The sequence below is a fragment of the Electrophorus electricus genome, chromosome 3 (genome assembly GCF_041902795.1).
Source record: "Electrophorus electricus isolate QZ-2024a chromosome 3, ASM4190279v1, whole genome shotgun sequence".
NCBI classification, from domain to species: domain Eukaryota; kingdom Metazoa; phylum Chordata; class Actinopteri; order Gymnotiformes; family Gymnotidae; genus Electrophorus; species Electrophorus electricus.
Window position 1 is genome coordinate 22741991 of NC_137499.1, and position 16012 is coordinate 22758002.

The 16012-nt window shown below is 40.5% G+C and overlaps 1 protein-coding gene across 1 annotated transcript; it reads right to left on the reverse strand.

Moving 5' to 3' along the window:
- Window positions 1-10906: 10906 nt before the first annotated feature.
- LOC118242010 (uncharacterized) lies at window positions 10907-14669 on the reverse strand. The gene is made up of 5 exons (XM_035530117.2): window positions 14579-14669; window positions 14327-14442; window positions 13447-13764; window positions 13044-13171; window positions 10907-11602 (listed from the first exon to the last, which is right to left on the reverse strand). The coding sequence occupies exons 2-5, from the start codon at window positions 14400-14402 to the stop codon at window positions 11456-11458; spliced, it is 669 nt and encodes a 222-aa protein (XP_035386010.1). The 5' UTR covers window positions 14403-14442; window positions 14579-14669; the 3' UTR covers window positions 10907-11455.
- Window positions 14670-16012: the final 1343 nt, after the last annotated feature.

The following is a 16012-nucleotide window of genomic DNA, read 5'->3' on the forward strand; positions in this document are numbered from 1 at the left end:
TGGGTTTAGCGTTTGGGTTTTTGGGTTTAGGGTTAGGGTAAGGGGTTAGAGTTTAGGGTTTAGGGTTATGGTTAGGGTTTAGGGTTTAGGGTTTGGGTTTAGCGTTTGGGTTTTTGGGTTTAGGGTTAGGGTTAGGGGTTAGAGTTTAGGGTTTAGGGTTAGGGTTAGGGTTAGGGATTAGAGTTTAGGGTTTAGGGATTAGGGTTAGGGTTAGGGTTAGGGTTTAGGGTTTAGGGTTAGAGTTTAGGGTTTAGGGTTTGGGTTTAGCGTTTGGGTTTTTGGGTTTAGGGTTAGGGTTAGGGGTTAGAGTTTAGGGTTTAGGGTTAGGGTTAGGGTTTAGGGTTTAGGGTTTTTGGGTTTAGGGTTAGGGTTAGGGGTTAGAGTTTAGGGTTTAGAGGTTAGGGTTAGGGTTAGGGTTAGGGGTTAGGGTTTAGGGTTTAGGGTTAGGGTTAGGGGTTAGGTTTTAGGGTTTAGGGTTAGGGTTAGGGTTAGGGTTAGGGTTAGGGGTTAGAGTTTAGGGTTTAGGGGTTAGGGTTAGTCATAAGTCTATTCTCTATTATGCACTAAACAGCAGAATGGGCCCCAGAACAGTCAGAACTTCTTTCCACACCACATGCAGAAGTTGTATATGTGTGTGTGTGTGTGTGTGTGTGTGTATGTGCCAAAGTTCTGATGTCTAAATCTGTGGTCTGTGTAGTCCTGTAAAAGCAACACACACACACACACTCATGCTCACGTGGAGCTTGGCATTGCCTTCGCCTGTTCTGGCTGCATCAGCTGCTGTAAATATGAGAGCACCGACTGTCAAAAACACAGCGCTAGACGTGGCCTGACCTCACAGGTTACATAACTATTAACTGTGCAGGCAATCCATTGCCGTTATTTTTCTCTTTTTCCAGCCGATCTCCAAAAGCTTTGGCTTAGATAACGATTGCAAACAGGATTGGATTCATTCATAGGCTCCTGTCATTTTCATTTTAAAAGACATTGTAAGCAAATACAGTCTTAGTTAAAGCTGCGATGAGCCATGTGCCAGTGCTAGACCAAACCTTTCTTTTAACCCCACACCTTCCATCCAACATTTTCTCTAAAGCCCCTTTCTGCACATCTACACACACGTAATGCTTAACCTGTCTATGTTCTGCATGCACACACAAAAGAACTGAAGATTCATGTAAGAACCTTCTTGTAAAAAGATTTCATAAAATCATGGCTAATGGTTAATACAGCTGGACTGGGTTGAAATTTATAGTTGCTGTTAGACCAAGCCTTTTTGTCTCAGAGCAGCTGTTTTAGTGATAGCTATGAGTATGTAAAGACACTTAAGTGTTCCTAATATAAATTGCTTACAGCAGGTTTATCAAAGTTATCATCCACTTTGTCATATCCACTGCACATGTATATAAAACTGAAGTTAAGTAGCATTTCCCTGGGTTGCAGTGTCACGAGTGAAACAGTATCACCCATGACAGTCAAGCGATAAAAAGACAATTCTGTAATACTGAAAATAAACAGTGCAACTAGAATTTAAACTGTGACGTGTATAAGATGATAGACGAGTTCTAAATTGACAGTGCAAATTCCAGTCCAGGTCAAACAAATTTGTGGATGGGCAAACAGTTAGTCATTCGTCCTGAGCTCTGAGACGTCTGATGGCTTGTGGGTGGATTCTGTCCTTTAGGTGTTGGTATTGAACTGGGTGCTGTTATACCATTTTCCAGATGGCAATGAATTGGAGAGTCCTGGGCTGGTGTATGTGGGTACAGCTTTCTCTCACACAGGGTTTTAATAGGTGACCTAGTGTTACACTGGGCTGAGCTCACCATACACCAGCAGTCTGGGTGGTCTGAACAGGCTGTTAAAGGTTCTGAAAGAGTGCCTTGCTTCACTGAGTCTCCTTTAGAAGTAAATGTACTGTTGCTAAGGAAGGGTCTGTGGGCTACATAAAGTCCACAGAAAAAGTCCCTGGATATTTGAAAATGGTGGTCTGCTCAGCAGCAGACCTGCCAAAATTAAAGTCTGGTTATGGTCTGTCCTCTTTCTTCTTCATAGTTGATAACCAGTTCTTGGTTATCTCAGAACTTACAAACATTCAGAACTGTTTAAGACGTCTATGAAGAGACTGCTGACACCTGGTCGGCAGATAGCTTAAGAACACGAACAAGTGACCGACGGTTATGGGCCAAGGGACTAACCACTTGCCGTGTTGTCCAGGCTCTGAGCTAATTAGCTGCGGTCTCCTGACTTTAGAACACCCTGCTGCACTCATATGAGTTTAATGTGCATGTGCACATGTGCCTTGACTGCGGTGTGTCTAACAGGTGCAGCTGGCATCCACCAGGAGGCCAATTCACTTTCAGCCTGCTTTTTCTGACACTGACAGGAGTCATCTTACGTCCTAAGCCCAGATCAAGCAGTGTCTCGGGCATATGAATGAAATTAAATGCAAAAATAAAAAACATTTTAAAAGAGAGAGAGAGAGAGAGAGAGAGAGAGAAAGCGAGAGAGAGAGAGAGAGAGAGAGCATCCAACATCCATGGAATAACATTTTCCTGCCATTGTTCACTGCTTACTTTTAGACCAACTCTCGATATAGACTTTGGATATAGCGAATATAAACTCATATGAGGTAGCAGTCTGTCCCAAACCTCTAACTCCGACCCCCTGCAGCGCATGCCTGGGGCAAAACATGATTCAACTGGGCAAAAGCTTCTGAATAAATGCCATATGCCATGTATTCTAAGAGTTTCTGTAGACCACTATATACATATATATATATATATTCTGTAGACCACTATATATATATATATATATATATATATATATATATATATATGGGTTTTTTCTTTTGTAAGCCCTCTATCTCTGTGTGATCACCATCATGAAAGAGGTCATTCAGGAAGAAAGTGAAGCCACTATGTGTCTGACGCCCTCTAGTGTCTGGCAGCAGTACAACATTTAACCCCAACCATTACCATGTAAATGAGCTGATTCCCACTGGCTGTGCTGACTGGCCAGCTCCTAGTGTTAGCGTTAGCTAGCACACAGGTTACAATGATGGATCACTAATGCATAATGTATAAAAAAGGTGTTCTTTTGTTGTTTGCTTCTGATATAAAAAGAGAAGGTGCTGGGCTGGCGTGGAGATACGCCTAGAGCCTCTGCACATCCTCTGGCTCCAATTTTCACCTGCTGCACAAGTGCACGTACGATGGTGGCTTCCGTCCATCTCAGCCATCTCGGTGGCTTCCTAAGCTCAGAGTGGGAGACACGCAAATAAACAGGAAGGGAAAAAAGGAAAGAAATACAAAAGGAAGCACTTTGATTACACCTCTACCCAAAATGCTCTGTTTCTCTGGAAACTCTGTGCACTTTATTACAGTTTTGAATGTCTCTACATCTCTTACTACAGTACACTGCAGTTTCTCACCTAGAATCTTCTTCAGATATATATATATCTGAAGAAGATTATATATATATATATATATATATATATATATATATATATATATATATATATATATATAGAGAGAGAGAGAGAGAGAGAGAGAGAGAGAGAGAGAGAGTCCAGGATGGTGGCCCTGAGTGAAGATGACAGGTACTCCCAGAAAACAACAACTAATGTGACTCATTAGCGATGGTAAATAAACAGCTGTTTTTCTCCTGCATAAGTGCAAAAGGCAGCTGTTTTGGAACGGGGGTTTAAGGGGTTTGTGACTCGGTATTGGTGGGACCGAAAGATGCTCTGGGTTTGCAGAACTCTGCTGTTGCTCGTTCTAAGTGGCTCTACAATGTGAGCTTGGTGATGTGACCTCAAGCAGGAGTAACACACCAGCTCATGTGAGTGGAACATGCAACCCATGAATCACTTCCTGCAAGACATGGGCCTAAAAAAAAGACTTTCTGTGTAAACTCCCACGTTGTGTAAGAATGAACGAAATCCCACTCTTTCGGAAGGGCTCAGAGGGTTCCGATTACAACTCTCGCCATGGAGTTGTGCTTCACTACTGCTCACTGAATCTTGTAAAAGTGATCCATTAGGATGGCATGTGCTGCTTCCTCGGATGTCTGGAGTCACGGGCAGGCTCTCTGGCCAAGCTGTCGGGGGTCGGCCGGCTGTGTGGTGTACGTGGAAGCCCTGAGATGCTGTGTGAATAAGGCATGTTGGAATCCGAGTCTGAGGCTGCCATTGTACCGGCAGAAGAAAGGTACAGGTATCCTCCTCGGCTCTCAGAGGAGGATACAGTTACAGTGAGTAGAACTCAGGGGAATTGGTACTTGGTGTATTTTTAATAGATTACTTTCAATATAAGTATTCAAAATATACTTTGTGTACTTGTATAACTTTTGTTGCCCAGGAACACTAGATATTAATCTACTTTTCTAAATCATTTTTAGGTGTGTTTGTGTGCGCGTGCATGTGTGTGTGTGTGTGTGTGTGTGTGTGTATGTGTGTGTGTGTGTGTGTGTGTGTGTGTGTGTGTGTGTGTGTGTGTGTGTGCGTGCGCGTGCATGCTCTACTGATAGCTGCACCCTCATTACTATTCCCTGAGAAAAATGAATGATCTTATAGGTTAATATATATGCCAGAGGAATAGAAAGGTGTCTTTAAATAGCTTGGACATTAGTGCTGTACAGTCTGTCTTTCATTTTGATTGTAATTCTGTTGCAGTTTGAGATGGAAATTTTAACTGTTATGGTTGGAAAGCTGAAAACAGAGCTGTGAGCAGCACAGAGGATTATGGCTGCTGTGCGTCCTCACGTAGGCCCACGTTCACAATTTAAACAAAAATAAACACCATCCAGCAAAGAACTTTACTCCCTGGGCACTGGGAAATTATATATGTCTATTAAACCGAAAATGAAAAGACACTATAATATTTTTATCCTAGTGTTGTATGAATTTGAAATGTTTTATTATTATTAGCAGCCTAGTGTGTGGATGGGTGTGTATGGTAGCATATATCTGTTTCTGTATCTGTTTCTTATACTTTTCATATGTTTCTGAGTGAGTACCACACTTCCAGTGTATGTATCTGAAATAGCTACAATGGAAAATAAAGATGAACTGAACTCAACTAGTATAATGGATCTTTTGAATTAAAGTAATGCAACGTAGCATAGAATTGAGTTTAAAGCATAAATTGACTCATTTGAAAATTAATTTGAAATTTAACTTGGAGCCATTACTCTGTCGAATGTTTCAGCATGGGAGGGGTGAGCTGCACTTATTTAACCCTCCATCTGTCCTGCCCAGTAGGCACGAGTGAGTTCCCACTGTCAGAACATGATTAAATGCTACAGTGACAGAGTGAACATAAGACATAACAATGAACTTATAGTTGAGCGAGTATTCAATGGATAAACACTATATAGAAAGATTTTAATTCAGAATATTCCTTTTGCTTAGTCTGTGAGCTCTGAATAAAATGTGAGAGAGACAGGCAGCGAGAGAGAGAGAGAGAGAGAGAGAGAGAGAGAGAGAGAGAGAGAGAGAGAGAGAGGAGTATTCTGTGTTCACATATGATCCAAGAAAAACACAAGTCCTGGAGCAGAAGCACACGGTTGACATAACAAATTCAGGGTCTGAGTCGCTCCTTCAACTTTGCAAACTTCCCACTGAATTTACCCCAACACACACACACACACACACACACACACACACACACACACACACACACACACAGGCACAGATAATAGTTAGAGGAGGGGAACCTCAGCAGTGGTTTTCGGCAACGTAAAACAGATTCCTCCCAAAACATTCATACTTATTGCCCATTTTCTTAATATCCTCTTAATTTCTACCTACGTCAATCAGGTCCCAAATTTCAGTTTTATAGGAAGACATTAATTCTTTTATATAAATAAAGAAAATCCCTCCATAACATATGGTGATGTCTTTTTCTTTTCATTCAGAAGGAGAGTGGCAAGATGTGAGTTTGAGAAAGACCTTGTCTGGCCTTAAAGGGTTTTCCACAGCTCCGTTAGACTGTTTATGTAGGTGTGACAAAAGAGTGCACAAGAAGCTCTCGAAACGGATCAATTAACTGTGACTAATGAGCAAAAGCTAAGGGACTGTCAGCATGATCCACCAGATGATCAGTACGAGCCTCACATTTGGAGAGAGAATGGTTAGGATGAAGAGGTACAAAGAGTGAATGTTAGCGTCAGCAGGTTCAGTGGTCACAACGTCTCTGAGTTATGTGACTTGTCATCCAGTGAAAATGGATCATGTAACAAATACCTCTGGACTCTGAATGCAATAAAACAACAGAGCAATCCTGAAAGGCCACGTAAAAATGCGTGCTCTGTTTAAACGTGTAATTAGTGGTATCAGGAATGCACTGCTTGGTTAAATATGTGCAGACATCACGGTTCTTGATGGGTAACATTAATTACTGGGATGTTTCCTTGTGTGCTCCTCCATTCCCTGTTCTATAGATCTCAGGCACTGCAAAACTGTTTGTTTTACCTGTATAACATTCAACAATGAATAGGCAAACCCTCCATGAGTCAGTGTGGTAGATCAGGTGTGCTACAGCTGAAAGACCAATGCGGTGTGTATACCACTGCGGTGTGTCTACCCTCTAGGGAGATGTAGAAGCTTGCAACCAGAGCCATAGACCACATTCACACAGCACAGTGGAAGTGGCCAGAATACAATGATTTTTCCTTTCACACAGTTGGGTTTTTTAAGCAGTGTGAACACCTAATATTTTCAAACCAGTTTTGCATCACTTTCATACATAGTAGAAGACAGAAGACAAGGTATACAATGTCCATGTGACCCCAGTGAAAAGTACTTGATCAGAATTTGTTATGTTCATTTTACTATTTCAGTGACGGACTGAGTAACGGATTATATTTTCACAATGTTATATTGTCCCAAAACCAGTACCAATACATCAGACCCCATTTACAGCAGGATTTCATAAAGCGTGTTTTATACAGAGTGAGTGTCCTTCAAAACGGCCTAAAAATGGCTCAGACTGGTATGACTCAACATGCATATATTAACCTTTCTGGTGAATGTACACCACACCATGGGACCATGGCCGCCCTACAATGTGTAACTGTGGCTCTAACAACATAATAGTCTACACTGATTATTATGCACAATGACAGATGAACAGAAACATTATGATTATATAAGCAGCTGCACCTTCATGACTCAAAGTGTTGTAAAAACACTTAAAAAAAAATTTGGTCATTTCACTCATAAAAAAGTGGTCATTACACACATAACACGCTATAAGATCTCACTTCAGATCCACTGCTTTAAAAATGACAGAGAACTTAGTACTTGTTCTTCATCTGGACTGGTGTAGTTGCGTTAGACAATCCTGGATAACAGAACTGCAATCCAGGTTAATTAAAAAAAAACAACATCCTGGACTCTACTGCTCACCCAGCAAACGTGTTAGACCGCTTCATTGCTTGCTTTGTAATTCCAAAAGCTTTCATGGTTGAATAGCTGAAACTGTGCTGCTGGTTGGGACATTAAAATATTGCAACCCCAATTTAATTTAGTTTAATATCATTTCCTGTAAAAATCAGAATGGCAGAATCAGCTCTACGAAACTTTCTCTGTAACAAAGTCACGTGTCTAACTCGTTGCTGCACAAGTTAATTAATTAATTTGATAATGAACCCATCTACGGTATTATGAAGTGGCTTTAATCACAGTTGTTCATCTCCTGAGTCATTGTATCTCATTTATTCAACACTGAAATTTAGGTTAGTTGCTTAAGTGCTTGCTTAAACCCTTGGATTCTGTGAACCAAACTAGGAGATGGGAAGTTCAGAGGGGGAGGATGTGTGGAAATCACCAAAGTCACAGACTGACTCCACATCACTTTATTTATATACACCACCTCTATAACTGTTGACAAATGGCTGCGATATATTTTACAGTCAACTGTAATTTGTAATTTGCTACAGTTGGTACTCTGAAGTTTATTGACTGTACTAAACTCACATACTGTACCTATTATGATGTTTTAAAAACTGTTATCAAGCCAGTCTATAAGAAAAACAATTATAGACCTGTAGCTTTAACTTCTCTTGTGATGAAATGTCTATAAATAAATAAATATGTGTCTTCACTAAAAACAAAGGTAAATTCACAACTGGACCTGATCCATTTTGCTAGAATCATTAACACCATTACATACTTCATTATGAAGCATCTAGAAAACTCCAAGGCTTATGCAAGTTTGCTTTTTGTTGATTTTTTATTTCTGGTTTAATATTCTCTTAAATATGCACTTTTACTCTTTCTGCATTAATACTCTTTAGTTGTTCCCCCTTTTTTGTTGAAGAAACTGAAGCAGATGAGCATTCAGCCTTTTATTATGAAATGACACCACACTGTCCTGTCAAGTCTCACTCAGTAAAAGTTAGCAGCATCCTTTTAGTGTAAAATGATCAGGTGTCCCCAAGCTCGTTCATCCTCTTTACTCTCCTTTCAGACGGGCACATCAGCACTCATCCACGCAACCGCATTATCAAATTATCTAATGACACTGCTTTATTAAGTTCACTGTATAAAGATTCTGCTACGTCATAATATCAGTAGGAAAGAAAACTGCCCAGTGCCCCATATTAAATGTCAGCAACACCACAGAGATGCTGTTTGACCCCCAGTCATGTGATCATGTACAGTAATTTCCATTATCCAGGCTTGTATCTGCATGCCCATATTCCTAATGCATTCCCATGGAAAACATGCTGATAGTCTGTGTTCCAGATAACAGCAAAGGCTGTATTTTAACAAACCGAGTTCGTTTCTTTTTCATCAGGCAGCTTTAGAGAGTTTCATTTGTAATCTGGCGCAGTCCTGGCATGGCACCCACTGGTGAACGCACCCCCTCCCCTCGGCGCGTGTCCTGTCCCTCGTTACATCTGTAAAATCAGCATTTCAGAAAGTGCTGGGGACGTGTGCCAAACGTGAATGATCCCAATTACTCCAATCTGTACCGGATGGCCATGACTACTTACCTACACACGAAGACTCCTGACTCGCCATCGGCGCTATGCTCTTATGCCCACACTAAAGTACTCTGGGTCTAGAATTTTTTTTCTTGTTGTTGATGTTGTTGTTAATTAAGAAAAAAGAATGTTTTTCTGTCATCTGTGGTAAGCCCAAATGTCCCAAAAATGACCAACTGTGAGCCGTACTTTGTGCTGTGTGTTCTGCATCATTGGCTCTAGTTGGTCCCAGTCAGTGATGCTTGGTCAAGTGTGCATGTTGAATTAGTGTCGGTTCACGGAGAATTTTCTGATTGGCTTTAAATTTCAATTGAAAGGACAATATAGCCATAAACTGCATAAAGGTTTCTTTGACACATTGTGGCTTGATTTAACATGACAGCGTGCTCATTCATTTTCATTAAATGCTGCAGTTGGAGACTCGCATTTGGTTCTTTTTTTCTGCATGTCCTTCAGCTGTGGCACCTTGCCACTTCTCAATGGCAGTTTTCATAAATGTGTTATTCTTGACCGTTTTATTGTCATCAACTGTTTAACAGCCAAATGAATGAGCCTATGGAAACCAAACATGCACACGGGGTAAGGTTTAATGGTAGTGTTGACAACTACTTACAAAGTACTTCTCAGTATCTCTCAGACCTTGTTAACGAACTCCTGCAAGACAGAGGGGGCAGTGGCTCGGCTATGGGCCTTACATGCCTGCATCCATGCCCTCCCCTGATGCCTGTCAGACTGTAGGTACTGTGCAGGACTCTTTGGTGAGGCACTATGCCCCTCTCTCCTGCTCCAGCGCAGCTGGGACCAGAGGCAGGGGGAGCAGGTACTTCACTCTGACGGTATTCGGATCTCTGTAGTCCAGACTTGACGGAGGGCAGATGTAGCCCTGGCCTGCAGCCTTCTGCATCTACTGCCCTGTGATCTGGTTCTCCACCTGAGACAGAGGATCTGGCATGGGGGAGAGTAAGAGTCTCCTACCAACTTGATGGCACAGTCTGTGTTTCTTTGGGCGGGCAGACGCATAGCCTTAATGGTGGCGAAAAAGACAAAGTAAGATATTTGTGATAATTAACCACTTTTTTATACACCTTTTTAAAGCTTTTTTGTAAGGTAACAAAGGAAATGAAAATCATTTTTGCTTTCAAGCCATTTGCCGCTTAGTCCGACGTAATCACAGATGAAGAGGCAAGTTTTGTTTGCAGGATACCAGCAGCTATACATGCATACCTGATGCAGACATGTCAGCTGGTTACATCTTACTAAGATCTCAAACAAACAGGAAATGGATGATTGCAGACGCAACAACCAGTTGTCAAACCACGTACAGCTTTGGTGCGTGAACCCTGGTAGACTGCTCCGCTTCGCCAAGCAATCACCATAAATTTTAACCCGAGCCAAGGCAGGACTCCAGATAGACTTTAAAGAAACATGTTAACACCGTTGCTAATCATGGAAACCAAGGTCCTTTGATGTTTTCAATAAAATGTTTCACATGAATCTATTTTTATATTCTTACATTTCACTACATTCAATTACTGTCCAATATCTGGTCTGGCACTGTAGTTAAGTCATCCAGAACAGAAAGAAGGAGTTTTTTCTGCCTCAATTACCCAAAGTGTTTGTGTTTTACTTTGGTGACTGTTGTGCATACATACAAACAAACAAACACACACACACACAAACAAACAGAACGAAAAAGAGAGCGATAGAGAGATAGAATATGTCAACCACAAGTCTAAGCGGCTTCAGTAGCGAACGTTTCGTCTTCTTCACAAGCTGCACTACATTTCTTCATGAGCAGCTGTAATATGAAGGTGAAACTAATTTGTGGTAACTTAAGGTGGTCCAGTAGATATTAAACACTTTTTTTTTAAGTGGTTAGTGGCATGTGTGGCGTAAAAGTAACGCAGATACAAAACCCAAACAAATCCAAGTGTTTATTTAAGAAATGTCAATGTATGAAGCAAATGTACAGCAAGTGTTGCATTTTTAATTGATTTCACTTTTAATTTTTAAAATTAATTTCACTTAAGAATATTCTGTTTTATTTATGCTTCTTTCATTGTGAAAATGTCTGTCTATACCAGAAGCAAGATGATTAGTTTGAGATTAGCTAATACTGAAGAGTTAGCTAGGAGATAAATGGGGAGTGGGTCATCCTGAGTGTGTCATGTCAACCTGGGGCCTGTGTTTGGTCTGAGCTTGGTTTTGGGAGAAGAAGAAAAAAAGTGATATTTGTAAAGCGTGCTTGAGTTTGAGAAAGACCCTCCTTCAACAAGCTCTGATCAGTTCTAGTTTCAATTTCACAGTCAGTTTATAGGTGTTTAGAGATGCCGCACTATGTTCTCTGAGTCTAAGACAAAGTTCATCATCACAGGTAACCACAGGCTTTGCGACATGTTGGCTACTGGTTTTGAAGTTCTGCGGTTGTCACACTTTATCTGGTACAGTGTATTTGTTGGTGGACTCATATGCTGGGCAGATCTAGCTTGTAGGGCTGGTGGGCGTGCATGACCTCGTACTCAGAGTTCAAAGGTTGCTGAACATGTGTGGATCCAGAGTCAGAAGGCTGTTGAGTAGAGGTGTAGTTCCTACGCTCACAACATCGCTTGACCTGAAAAAACAAGGCCCAGAAACCAACTTCAGCCGAAACACATGAATATGATAAAAATATCGAAACCTGCTCTATATGTTACAGTTAAAACATCTACAACCACTCTACACAATAGACCAAAAACATCTAAACCTGCTCAATACGTTATTGTTAAAATATCTACAACCACTCTACACATGACAGAAAAACATCTAAACTTACTCTATATAGCAGGTGAAATAAGTATTGAACATGTTACCAATTTTCTAAGTAAATATATTTCTAAAGGTGCTATTGACATGAAATTCTCACCAGATGTCGATAACAACCCATCCAATCCACAAATGCAAAGAAATCAAACCATAAATGTCCATAAATTAAGTTATGTGTAATAATGAGAAACGACACAGAGAAAATGTATTGAATGCATGAAGAAAGAGAGCTGCAAAAATCCATGGAAAGTCATGACACCAGCTGAAATCTATCAGTAATTAGAAAGCAATCCTGCCACTGAAATTAATATCAGCTGGTTCAACTGATGGCCTATAAAAAGGTGTCTCGTTACCAAGGTGCCACATAAGAAAATCTCATGATGGGTAAAACCAGTGAGCTGGAAATATGTGGAAGGAAATAAAGCTCAAGAGTTCATAGAAGGAGCCCACGGAACCTTCAGGATTTGAAGAGTGTTTGTGTAGAAGAATAGGCCAAAATCACACCTGAACAATGCATGCAACTAGTTTCTCCATACAGGAGGCGTCTTGAAGCTGTCATCACCAACAAAGGCTTTTGTACAAAGTATTAAATAAATTTAAGTTAGCATTTTCAATACGTTTTCTCATTAATACACAAAACTTAATTTATGGACATCTATGGTTTGATTTCTTTGCATGGGTGGACTGGATGGGTTGTTACCGACATTTGGTGAGAATTTCATATCAATAGCACCTTTAGAAAAATATTTACTTAGAAAATTGGTGACGTGTTCAATACTTATTTCACCTGCTATACATTATAGTTAAACCAGCTATACATAGGCTGTATTCAGAACCACATATCACCAGACTAAATGGCATGTCAATAGTGTGCCATTCAGGTTTGCCACTTCGCTTCATTTAACCTTTTATCGTGCATACTCATATATAGTGTTTCCTTTTTAACATTCATACTAAATAAATTGTAGGTATATTTATACATTTCTTTCTCTGTATCAAGAAAACTGTATGTAACTGTTTCCATTCTCAATAAAATGGAAAAAAAAAAAAAGTTAATCTGTCTGGGACATTCCCAGAACTTCACACATTACAAATTTTCTCACTATTTGACAGCCAGAAACGTATGAATGTATATGTATGCATGAATCATGAGTGTCTACTGCTGCATGTGAGTGTATATATGTAGGTGTGTGTGTATGTACTCAGGTCCCATGCGTTTGTAATGGCATATGTGCAGGCAAAACACACACCTTTGGAATCCCACTGAGCAGAATAATGGTGATGATTGACAGGAACACAGAGACGGCTGTAATCACACACACAAGGATGAGTGTGTGATTCAAGTGTCCCTGTCGCTCAGGACACCGGATTTCCTTTCCTTGGTAGAAAACAAGCGGGTGAGTTGAGCCAGAGCAGACTGTGTTGCTTAGTACACTCTAAAAGACTGGCCACTACCTTTATTCAAACAACCCACGCAAACTTATCAGCGTTTGCAATTTGAAGCACTTGATACTAAGTGTTAACAAAAGCTTGAACTAAAAATTTCAGATAAATTAAAATTCTGACAGATCAGAATCAAAATATTGCTTTTCTATTAATGTAATCTGGAGGAGGACCTCTGGTTGTAAATACATGTAGGAGGAGGATGCTTACCTGACACTACTAACAGATACCTCTCCTTGCTTAAACTTTCTGTTTCCTCTTTGTTAAATGTACACCAGTAAACACCGGAGTCTCTCACTGTCACATTGTGGATGGACAAAGTGAAGTTGGACAAGTTTTTATTTGAGTCTAATCTGCCATTATATGGTGGCTTTGGGGTAAATGTTCCATCTCTGTAGAAATAGGACACCGCCTGATTTTTATGCATGAATTTGTGAACACGCACTCCGTCCTGTGGCTCATGTCTGGGGCTGCACTGTATAGTAGCCACCTCACCAACAGACACTGACACAAACAAGGTGCTCTCTTCTGAAAGAGAAAGGGAAGATTTAAATACATTTATGTCAAATACATATCAGTGAGAATTGATGTACTTGAATAAAATTGTACTTAAATCAACAACAGTAGAATTGTTACCCCTGTGGTGTCTACAGTTATTCTGTTATTAGAATTAATGCTAAAAACAAACAAGCTTATGAAATTACAGTAAAAGTGTTAAATATTATATACATAGTATATTGTTTAATATTATCATTGTAATTACACGACAAGCTGTTTATCATGAGTGGTAACACAGAGGGTTCAGATTTCTCATCCAAAACATTCATCGATTTTATGACTGGACCTTCTGAGTTCCCAGCATTAGTCTGTTATACTGGGAGTCAGATGGACCAGTATTTTCAAACTGCACAGCCTTCTTACTAAAACAACACACCACTTGCGTTACTTTCTGAAAAGCTTAAAAATGACCACACAAATGTTCAACTCAATGCATAATGGCAGTTCTCTTATATGAGGGATATAGTACTACCTGTCACAGGTGAAGTGTCTACTAAGATTGTTTTAAAAGATACGCCTAAAGGAGACCTACCTGCGGAGGAGCTCGTGAAGACAAAGCCGTAGAGTAGAACGTGTAGAATCAGCATGTGCGTGCAAGAGGACGCCATCACATCTGCTACATGCAGGACCTTTCAGAAGTACTGCTATCTATAAACAGGAAACCTTATATAGTCAAAGGACATTCAGTGTCACAACAAAGACACTTTTTTACATCCATCACAGACCTGCACAGAACTGCATACATCTTTCCAAAAAACTGTACACAGCTTTCAGAAAAACTTACATTTTCAATGCACCCATGGTTTTCACTTATGATGATAAAAAAGTAACATTTTTGGTGAATATGTCACTCTGATGTGAAACCTCTGTGCTTGAGTTATTTTCATCTCATTCTTGTCTGTGCTTTGTGACCTCATGCCTCTGATCTCTGTGAGACAGTTCCTGTAGCAGTGCACTGTGCAGAAGCACTTTCAGACCTAGAGCTCGAGTCTGTTCCCGTCTCTGCGGCTATGCTCATACCTAAACCAGACACATGAAGCCATTCAGTCAAGATTTATGCCTCGTTATAGTACAGAGACAGCAATAATTACAGTAGTTAATGATCTGTTGTGGTCTTCTGACCAGGGTTATGTCTCTTTGCTTATATTAGTTGATCGGAGTGCAGCATTTGATACTATAGATCACAATATTTTACTAGATTGACTCGAAAATGTTATTGGGGTTATGGGAATAGCTCTTTACTGGTTTAAATCTCATCTAGCCGGTCGCTACCAGATTTTTAACCTAAATGGAGACTTTTCAGCAGATTTCCCCATCTCACTTGTTTATTTTCATCTGTTAAAGTGAGAATAATAAACAAACAACTCAATTTACAAATAAACAATTCTGACATTAATTTTTTTTTTTTTAATAAAAATCAGTGCCCAATATAGCCAACCTTCTTTTCAGTAAGTCCTAAGCCTTCCATTCATGGAGTCTGTCAGTTTCTTAATCTGTCGACAATAAACTTTTTATGCAGCAGCAACCATCGCCTCCCAGACACTGTTCAGAGAGCTGTACTGTTTTCCTTCACCATAGAACTCCCATTTAAGAATGGCCCGCAAGTTCTCTATCGGGTTTAGGTCAGGTGAGGAAGGGTGCCATGCCATTTATTCTTTCATCTTTAAGTGTAACGCGTGGTGGCCCGAGTGCCGCAGAGCGAGGGGCAGGACGCACAGACTTCCTCGACAGGGACGAACATTTATTAACATAAACGACAGCAGCACTCACACGTATTACAAACGATGAACATGAAACGATTGACGTTAAACAAACTCGATACGCAAGAATACATCAACACAAACACGTTACATTCCGACATTACGCCGACAACGACCAACTGTACCGCACACCCTGACGTGAGTTTAAATACACACAGACAAAACGAAGTACAGGTGTGTGCAGGCGTGGCCACAAACAAAAGTCCTCCTACTGCACCTGGCTGGCTAAACCACGTGACTCGCGGGAGGCGAGCGTTCCGTGACATTAAGGATAGCCACGCAGTGGAGTACTTCGATGCATGCGATGGAGCATTGTCCTGCATAAAAATCATGGTCTTCTTGAAAGATGCAGACTTTTTCCTGTACCACTGCTCGATAGTATCAGCCCCAGGATACCTGCGCAGACCAGCTAGGTGAGATCCTACACTGTCTCTAACTTCAGCCTGTGCCGGAAAAGG